The sequence below is a fragment of the Chelonus insularis genome, unplaced genomic scaffold, assembly GCF_013357705.1.
Source record: "Chelonus insularis isolate UGA/USDA-ARS -01 unplaced genomic scaffold, ASM1335770v1 contig_88_pilon, whole genome shotgun sequence".
Lineage (NCBI taxonomy): Eukaryota > Metazoa > Arthropoda > Insecta > Hymenoptera > Braconidae > Chelonus > Chelonus insularis.
Genome location: NW_023276776.1, coordinates 3174546 through 3184932, shown reverse-complemented (window position 1 = coordinate 3184932; position 10387 = coordinate 3174546). Strand labels below are relative to the sequence as shown.

Here is a 10387-nt window from a genome sequence, read left to right as displayed (position 1 = left end):
GCGAGTTATTAATAAAAAACTTGGTCAGCTTTATTTTCTTGTATTTACGTAATTCTGTTGTAGATAATTACGAACTGTATAATAATAAAAGATTTATATTCTATCTTAGATGATTGAATTGAGTAGTAATATGCTGAAAGCTAATGATTCACTGCATGTGTTGAGTTATATAAATGATTTAAAGTCCAGAAGCTTTTTTAAATCTGACACTAACGTCATCCCAATTAACGATATCAAAAATGGCTTTTACATAATCGGGTCTAACATTTTTATATTGCAGATAATAAGCATGTTCCCACACATCAATACCGAAGAGAGGAACAAGACCAGTAGTCGCTTGAAGAGGATCCTGATTTGCACAAGTTGCTATTTGCAATCGTTTTTCTTTAGGATTGTAACCCAACCAACCCCAACCTGATCCTTGGATTGCTACTGTTGTTTCTGATAAACGTTTCTTCATTTCTTCCATACTAGTAAAGTCTTGCTGAATTTGCTTTGCTAATGCAGCTGCATTCATTAAAAATATATACAAACATATGATATAAAATTTATAAAAGTTTAGACTTAATATGTAAATTTTCTTGGCACACTAAATATGTGAATAAATTACCATCGGGTTTGCTGGAATGTGGAGATAAATTGCACCAGAAAATTGAATGATTTAAATGACCACCACCATTGAATTTGATAGCAGGAGCTAAAGCTATTTGAGTATTCACATCTCCTTTGGCCACGGCTTCTTTCAATTTTTCCTCAGCAACATTCAAATTATTAACGTAAGTGGCATGATGTTTGGAATGATGTAGTTGCATTATTTCAGCACAGATAATTGGCTCCAAAGCTTTGTAGTCGTACGGTAGGTCAGGTAAAGTATGTTTTGTCCTGACTAAAACATCTTTACCACGTCTGGAATTTTAAAATATTTCAAAATGAATTCCATTTATAGGTTAAATTATATAAGTTGACGAGAAATATCTATGAAATATTTAATTCATTTATTTTAAAGAGATAAGTTCAATAAAACTTACCGTACTGTAGATAGAGCAGCTTTTCTGGCAACAAACATTGTTGATTAATAAATAAATTTAATTTATTGCCGGTTCGTATGTAAAATAACTTGGATAGTGCAAATTATTGTTATTATTTTTTATCTATCTGTGATGCAGTCAATTTGAGTGTTGATCGGCAGTTGCTAATAATTGCAATTTTATAACCGACAGTTCATAATTCAAAACATTTATCATACGAATTCATCGTGTAAAATATCAATGTAAACACTGACGTTTGAATTCAGAAAAACAAAAAATGTAAACAAAAAATATTTATGATTATAATCAATTTCTAAAAGTATTTCAAAACAAATATATCATCATTACTCTATTCATTTAGTATTCATCAGAGAGAAGACTTCTCTCTGTATTCATCATACTTTTATATGTTAGATAGCTCTTAGTAATGATATAACTCAGTTTGTCAGAAATATTACTGCAAAATGGATAAGTTAAGTACAGCAGAATTTTTAACTATAAGATCAGTGAAGCGAAAATTTATGCAATGGGCTTGGAAATGGTTTTATGCAAATACACCAGAACCAAAAGGGGAGAAACCTGATGTAATATCTCTAATATGTCTTCTACAAGTTATTGGTTTCCAACTTCTTGAATTTGAAAAATCTACAAATGATGATGATAAAAATATCGAAACGAAAGAAAATGATGTTACTGTGACTATTAAATGTGGAAAATCAAAAATGAAAGCTGTTTTAGAGTTAAATAAAGTGAAATGTCAATGTCCAAATGATCGAGAAACTGTTGATGCTTCATTTTGGAGTGTTAGTGGTGTTGGAAGCATTAATAACATTAATAAATTGATAGAAACTGGAAGTAATTTAGTGCCAAAAATAGATAAAGATATATCAAATATGATGCACGATGTTATTAGCCATGTTTTAAATACGATAAATCCAAAAGTAGTGGTTGATGATGTAGATATTACTTTAAATACTATAAGCACTGAAGAAAATTGCAAACCTAATCTTTGCGATGATGCGGCTCAAACTAATAATGAGTCTCCATTGACTCGTTGTTATACACAACCTGAAATTGTTTGTCATCGACGTCAGGAAGAAAAGCATGATTCTTCACTGTCAAATTCGGTAATAATAATGAATTATTAAAGTAAAGAACGTATAAATAATAAATGAGTTAAAATTGATTAATTTTTTCATGTGTCTAATTTACTTTTTTTTTTTTTTAGAGCCAACTATCAACTTCAGAAAGACGAATGTCTATAAGCATTCAGAATTTATCTCAAGCAACTATTTCAGATGTAAAAAGTTGTCAAAAAGAAAGAACTCCAATTTTGCTGCGTGAAAAAACCTGGGATAAAAGTTGTGACAGTGAACCTAGACCATCGCCTCCTAAATCAAGTACTCCTTCACAATTGAATGATTTATGTTCCTCTTTAGGAGAAGTGTCTTTACGAAGCGATGATCTTGGAATGAACTCACTAGCAGAATGTCTTCAAAGAGCTAAATTTTATATTGAAAAAGCTCAAAAATTACAACAGAAAACTATAGATGATGGTATACTGCATATCAAATTGAGAAATTTTAAAATATTGTTATTGTTTATTTATTATTTTAGTGATAATCTAATTGAGATGTTTATTTTACAGATGTATTTTTGAAGCCTTCGACTCCTTTATGGGGCAATAGTCCTCGAAAGACAGACAGAAGTCCGGTAAGACCACCAGGATCAAGGTGTACAAGTCCGTCTTTATCAGTGAAATCACTCCCTCAGAAGCCATTGATTAGAAGAAGTATTGGAGGATCTATTCCTAAACCTTCAGTGAACCAATCGACAAAATTGTCTCCAACAAATAAATTAATGTTAAGGGGTAGAAGTCTTGGTGGTGCTTCTCCAGCTGTTAAAAAAGCTGTAGATAATGCTCAGAAGAAAGTCATAGCCACCAAACTCGAACCCTTACAAACGGTAAAAAAAATGCTTTCCAATTCTACATCATTAAATACTAGATCTTCTCTTTCAACTTCATCAACAACTTCTAATAATAGTGATGTAAAAACATCCATCAAACGTTATTCTACAATTGGCACAAATATTAAATCGCCAACATTATCCAGAAAAAAAATTTCTACAGTTGATTCCAATGAAGCTTCACAAACGAGTTTTTCAGCAAAGATCGTAAAACCACGTATCGTAACAAGTGGTACTCCAATAAAAAAAGATCTTAAATTAACCTCACCAACTAAACTTAGTCATTCTATTAAAAAATAATATCATCAACTATTATTTTTATGATTTCATAATATTTTTAAGTATAAATAATATAGTAAATGCTCAATCATTCTTTTCAAATCTTAATAATATTAGAAATAGTTTTTTAAAAAATATATTACATAATGGAATATTTTTAATCATTTATCACAGCACATATTAAGCAATTTTTGTAATAGACATTCCATGATTTTATTAATTAAATTTTTTATTCTTCCAATAAACTATGTATGCCATATTTCAGTTATTTCAACTAATATTTACAACATGTATGCCAAAATTCTTCAAAAATAGAGATATTTGAATGTAAGTAAAATTCCTGCGTTAATTTTATTCTTCAAAGACAAGCTGTAATAGCCGCACAAAACTTTTTATGTATCAAATTACTGATACATAAAAGAACTGACTGATTCCTCCAATTTCCATAACTTGGATCGTATATTTCTAATTTCTAAAAAAATTAAAAAGAAAATTGAATAATTACGAATTGATTTGCCGCGCTTCAACGCCAAGATGGCCGCTACAAGGTTATAGAAAGAATAGATGGTGCCCTGCACTTTAACATCTACTACAGTCAATATAAATGTAAACCGAGTGTACATGTATAGTTAGTAACTTCTCTAAACCCGGCACGTGCGATATTTGGATTGGTCATTGTCATCAATGTGTATTTATTAACTGAACAAGTACTAAAATTTGTTAATTATAATTCAAAAACAAACACTACATGAATATTATTTTTATGAATTTTTGTACGTTTATTTTATCATCCTTTTATGATTGTTTTAATAAATTTTATTGATTGATATAATTATTTGTTATTTTGTTGACAGTATTTTTTCCAAGAACTAATTGAAAATGTGGATTCCTCAGTGTATTTTTTTATCATTTGTTACATTAAATATTCTTGCTCATGATGTTGGAAAAGTAAATAAGAAATATGTAACAACACTAATTAATGCTAAATGGAAAGATACTCCTATTATTTTGGAAGTATCTGAATATCTTTATGATGAAAATCCAACTTACTTTTGGAAGTTTATTGATTTGATTTGTAAAGACAATGACAACGTTTATAACCCAGGTAAAAAATAATTATTTGTATGATAGCATGAATTAATTATTACAATTTATGAAATTGATGGTAATGAATATTTTTTTACAGTCACCGAAAAGGAGCAGTATGATCAAGCACTTGAGCTGGCAAGTCATTTTCTAAGTCCAAGTGAGATAGCTATTTTGAAATTATCTTTATCATTAAGAATTCATTCAGCAAGAGTAGAAATGTTCTCTCAAATGGCACAAAATAAACCTGATATACCAAGTTGTGATAATTTTGTCGATATTGGAGGAAAATTCAGTTGTTCGATAGAAAACCAGATAGAAAAATTGAAAGAAAGTGCTGGAAATTCAGCACACATTTATTCAATAGATCATAAATATCCTGAAAAATTAAAATCTAAAAATTATGCAATATTGTATGGACAAATAGGGTCACCTGGATTTTGTACTTTACATAAACGTTTGAAATCATTAACTGAGTCAACAGAATTAGTTTATGTTCTTCGTCATTACGTAAAAAATCGACCTGATAAAAATTTACGTCTATCTGGATATGGAGTAGAACTTCAAATGAAATCAACAGAATATAAAGCAACAGATGATTCTGATATTAGAGACAATTCTGGAAAAGATTCAGAAGAGCAAAATGAAGGTGTTGAAGAAATTGATGGAATAAATTTCAACATTTTAAAAAATTTGTATCCTGAAAAACGAGAAAAACTAGACGAATTATTAACACATTTATTAGATACTAGTGATGCAGTTAGTGCTTTAAAAGTTTGGCAATTTCAAGAATTAAGTCATCAAGCTGCTGAAAGAATAATGAAATCATCACCGTCTGAAGCTATTCAAATATTTACTGATATAGCTCAAAATTTTCCTATGCAAGCTAAGTCTTTAATAAGTACTAAAGTGAGTCATCAAATGAAGAAAGAAATGAAGAAAAATCAAGAAATATTTTTTGCCAATTTACACATTCAACCAACTGATACAGTCATTTTTATAAATGGTTTATATTTTGATTTAGATGCCATTGATAGCCTTGTCTTACTAGAAACACTGCGTGCTGAACTTCGTGTAATGGAAGCACTCCACAAAATAGGATTTAGTCATAAAAAAATGGATCAACTTATCGCTGTTGATTTATCAAGTAAAACAGACAATCATGATTTTGCAATAGACATAAGAGATTCAGCGATCATTTGGATGAATGATTTAGAAAATGATAGACGTTATAGTGATTGGCCAGTATCACTGAATTCACTGTTACGACCAACATTTCCTGGTATGCTTCGTAATATTCGACGTAACATTTATAATTTGATACTTCTAATAGATCCTTTGAGTGAAAAATCAAAACCATATTTAAGTACAGCTGAGACTCTGTATGCTCATTCAGCTCCCGTTCGTGTTGGATTTGTTTTTATCACAAATTTTAATACATCAGAAATTGGATTAAACGATGCAAGTATTGCTGTTAATAATGCCTATCATTATTTAACAGAAACAAGAAGTCCTAAAGAGGCGGTTTATTTTCTATCAAGACTAGGAAGTTATAATAGTAGTGATGGTTTAAAAGTATCAGATATTATAAAAGCTCTACGTTCATATGATTCTTCGGCAAATATTAATTATATTTTTGGTGAAGAATCTGAATACGATGTTGGACGTCATCTGGCAAATGATTTTGTAAAACGTACGGGTTTCAAGAAATTCCCTCAAGCTTTATTGAATGGTGTACCATTAGCTGCCTCTGAAGATGCTGAGTCTTTTGAAGAAATTGTTTTATCTGCAATTATGACACAAACAATGTTTTTACAAAAATCTATTTATAAAGGAGATGTGAGTGAAGGAGATGATATTATCAATTTTATTATGGATCAACCTAATGTAATGCCACGGTTAAATGAAAGAATATTAAAAACTGATGAAGATCAATGGTTAAATCTTATAGGAAATTTACCAAGTGATGACAGAATTGATTCATGGAATTCACAGGATATGTCAACTTGGTTAATGAAGAATTCGCATTATTTATATATGCCTCGTCGTAGTAGTGGTAGACATTTGTATACTTATTGGATTGTTGCTGATCTAGAAGATCCAAATGGTCGAGAACTTTTACGTGAAGCATTAGATTATTTAGAATCTAATGCAGATGTGCGTATTACATTAATTATTAATAGAAAAGAAAAAGAATCTTCTGATCCAATGGAAGATATAAATAAAATTGTTCTTGCTGCAATTGAATCGCAATCTGAAGAAAATGTTATAAGTTACATTCAAAAAATTATCTCTGAAGAAAATGTTTTGTTAATTAAAAAAAATGAGTTTAATATTAAAGAGGATATTGATGTTGAAAAAATCAATTCACAAGAATTTAAATTAAAAGTATATCAGTATTATTCAAAACTAACACTTAATCTAGCACCTGGAGAACGAGCTGTTATATGCAATGGCCGAGTACTTGGACCCTTAAATGATGATGAAAATTTCTCAAGTAAAGATTTCGCATTATTAGAACGTTTCAGTCAGAGTACATATGGAGCAAAATTATTAAAAAATCTGAATGAAACGCAAGGAGTTCATATGAAAAATAATGCCAATAATGAAGATGGCAATGAAAGAATTTCAGATGATGTGATAATGCAAATAATATCATTACTTGTGCCAAGACCTCAAACACGTAATCGGTATAACGTTCCATTTAGTGGTGACGAATATAGTGTAATTAAAGTTCCTGCAGCGAACCCTGATGAAGCAGCTTTCAATTTAATAGCCATAGTTGATCCAGTTTCTCGTGGAGCTCAAAAACTAGGAGCTATTTTGAACACACTACAAAAATCATTAAATTGTAATATTAAATTATTCCTCAATTGTGTAGACAAAAATAGTGATATGCCTCTAAAGAGCTTCTATCGTTTTGTATTCGAGCCTGAATTACAATTTTCTGCTGATGGTCAATTAATTGGTGCTATTGCAAAATTCACTAAACTACCAACATCATCATTATTAACACAAAATATTCATGCTCCAGAAAATTGGTTGGTAGAAGTAGTTAAAAGTGTTTATGATTTAGATAATATCAAGTTGGATAATGTAGCTATGGGAGTACATAGTGAATTTGAATTGGAACATCTACTTTTAGAAGGGCATTGTTTTGAAGCAAATATGGGTAATCCACCAAGAGGATTACAAATAACTTTAGGAACTGAGATGCAACCAATAATGGTTGATACAATTGTTATGGCTAATCTTGGTTATTTCCAATTAAAAGCCAATCCTGGAGAATGGGTATTACGTTTACGACAAGGAAGATCTGCTGATATTTATGATATTACTTCAGTGGATGGTCAAGATGCTATTCAACATGGTAGTGAAGTTAAAGTTTTAATAAGTTCGTTGAAGAGTCATGTTCTTAAAATTAAAGTTACCAAAAAACCGGATAAATTAAATGCTGATTTATTGGCTGATGATGACACTAAGTCAGGAATTTGGAACTCCATCTCCAGGTATGTTATAAGTATTTTTCTTCTTATTCTTAACGTAAAGTAATCTATTACTTCATTTTAAACGAAAACAAGTTGAGTCATTTTAAACCAATATAATAAAGATATCCTGTTCATGAATAATCAGTTAGATTAATTGTTCAAGATAAATAAAAAAGTAGTTAACATTAAGATGTTGATATCTGATAGCTACTTTACGTTTTCATTACATTATTGTCTATGTCTTGAATGTATACATATTTTTTTTTAACTCCTCCATTACTTTTTTCTACAATTTATTATTCTACTTCTTACTTAAATTTGTTTTAGCTTTTCCGATTTTTGGTAAGCGATTTACGCGTGTATTATACACATAGTAGAAGTCTATTGTAAAATTAATATATTTTATTAAGAAATATTAACTAAAAGATAATATATATTTTTCAATAGGACATTTGGTTCAGATGATAACGAGGACAAAGATGAAAAAATAAATATTTTCTCTCTTGCATCGGGTCATCTTTATGAAAGATTTTTAAAAATAATGATGTTAAGTGTAATAAAACACACAAAAACTCCAGTCAAGTTTTGGTTTTTAAAAAATTACCTTTCACCAACGTTGAAAGATTTCTTGCCATATATGGCCAAAGAGTATGGTTTTGAATATGAATTAGTACAATATAAATGGCCACGATGGTTACATCAACAAACTGAGAAACAAAGAACTATTTGGGGATATAAGATTCTCTTTTTAGACGTACTATTTCCATTAGATGTTAAAAAAATAATATTCGTTGATGCAGATCAAGTTGTGAGAGCTGATCTAAAGGAACTTAATGATTTAGATCTTGAAGGTGCACCATACGCTTACACACCTTTCTGTGATAGTAGAAGGGAAATGGATGGCTTTAGATTTTGGAGACAAGGTTATTGGAAAACTCATTTACAAGGACGATCTTATCATATTAGCGCTCTTTATGTCGTTGATCTTAAACGATTCAGACGTATTGCGGCTGGTGATAGATTAAGAGGTCAATATCAAGCACTCAGTCCGGATCCAAATAGTTTAGCCAATTTAGATCAAGATTTACCAAATAATATGATTCATCAAGTTGCTATAAAAACATTACCACAAGAATGGCTGTGGTGTGAAACTTGGTGTAGTGATGCTTCAAAGAAATATGCAAAGACTATCGATCTGGTAAATTTTACATTAACATTAAAGTTTGTTTTTTTTTTTTTATTATGAATTCGATTTTAGAATTATAATCTATGTTTAATTTTCTAGTGTAATAATCCAATGACTAAAGAGGCTAAATTGCAAGCTGCCATGCGTATACTTCCGGAATGGGTTGGTTATGATGAAGAAATAAAAGCTTTACAGAAAAAAATGGAAAATATTAATAAACAAAATGAAAGAGAAGAAAAACTTGATTCAGGTATGATAATACATAGATTTCTTTTTCTAGACGATATTTTAATCATATAATTATAATTGATTTAATTATTTTTAGATGATACCAGTAAACATGAAGAATTGTAAGATAATCATTAATTTTTCATATTAAGTAATAATAATTATAATGATAAAAATAGTTGTAACATTTTATTGTACAAATAAATCATTTTTACACTATAATTCTATATCATTATATTTGAATCAAAGTTATCATTGAGTGCTCCGAACCGCAACAAATATTCAAGGTAAATATAGAAGTATTTAAAAAATATCAGTGCTCTAATTACTGTTATGAATAAAAATCAATATTTAGATTAATACAATTTTAATAATAATTACATTTTTCAAACTTTCTTTTTTTTTTGAAGTATAATACTAACTTTAAAATTAGAATTTCACGAACTTCTTCAATAATATGATTATTGAATTACTAATATCTTTCTTTTATTCAATAGTACAGTAAATGGTCTGGGATAATCTAAATTTACCTTATTTACTTTGACAATAAGGCTTACATGAAATTAATTGTGAACGACAGATCGTTCATTTTAGATGTGTATCGAGTTGCTTGCAAATTATGGGATTACACTTAAACTTTATTTAACATTTCTTAATAGTGAAAATTAAATTATTAATTAAATCATGGATAAACTTATCGATAATGAGGAAACTGATGGTAATTCGACAAATAATGAGTAAGCTATTTTTTCTCATCATATTTATTTATTTCTAAAGAAAAAATAAGTTTTCATAAAATGATAATTTCTATTTCAACTTATTTATACATTCTTAAAAATGAAGATTGATATATTGATATGTATATATCATTGAGAAACTCATTATTATCAATCTGATAAAGATTCTCAAACACTTAAATTATATTATCTGAGTATATTTAAGTTAATCACAGTCAAGAAAGACAATATGTATTGTTATCAGTAGATTTACTACGCATAATATACTTCTATGAAGCAAATTATTTACTCATGATGTGATATTAAAGTTAGATATACATATTTTATCTATAGTATTCAAGACAGAGAGGTATCTATTTGAAAAATAATTAATAGAAAAAACATAGA

The 10387-nt window shown here is 29.0% G+C and overlaps 3 protein-coding genes across 3 annotated transcripts; 2 read left to right on the top strand and 1 right to left on the bottom strand.

Annotated features, from left to right (window-relative positions):
• Positions 1–8: 8 nt before the first annotated feature.
• Sod2 (superoxide dismutase 2) lies at positions 9–1183 on the bottom strand. Its single transcript, XM_035091818.1, has 3 exons — positions 1029–1183; positions 611–906; positions 9–507 (listed from the first exon to the last, which is right to left on the bottom strand). The coding sequence occupies exons 1-3, from the start codon at positions 1064–1066 to the stop codon at positions 179–181; spliced, it is 663 nt and encodes a 220-aa protein (XP_034947709.1). The 5' UTR covers positions 1067–1183; the 3' UTR covers positions 9–178.
• A 188-nt stretch (positions 1184–1371) lies between these two features.
• On the top strand, positions 1372–3463 carry LOC118072156 (uncharacterized). The gene is made up of 3 exons (XM_035091810.1): positions 1372–2155; positions 2257–2584; positions 2677–3463. The coding sequence occupies exons 1-3, from the start codon at positions 1493–1495 to the stop codon at positions 3294–3296; spliced, it is 1611 nt and encodes a 536-aa protein (XP_034947701.1). The 5' UTR covers positions 1372–1492; the 3' UTR covers positions 3297–3463.
• Positions 3464–3696: 233 nt separating this feature from the next.
• Positions 3697–9482, top strand: Uggt (UDP-glucose-glycoprotein glucosyltransferase). Its single transcript, XM_035091805.1, has 6 exons — positions 3697–4048; positions 4130–4380; positions 4462–7870; positions 8297–9047; positions 9135–9285; positions 9361–9482. The coding sequence occupies exons 2-6, from the start codon at positions 4155–4157 to the stop codon at positions 9387–9389; spliced, it is 4566 nt and encodes a 1521-aa protein (XP_034947696.1). The 5' UTR covers positions 3697–4048; positions 4130–4154; the 3' UTR covers positions 9390–9482.
• Positions 9483–10387: the final 905 nt, after the last annotated feature.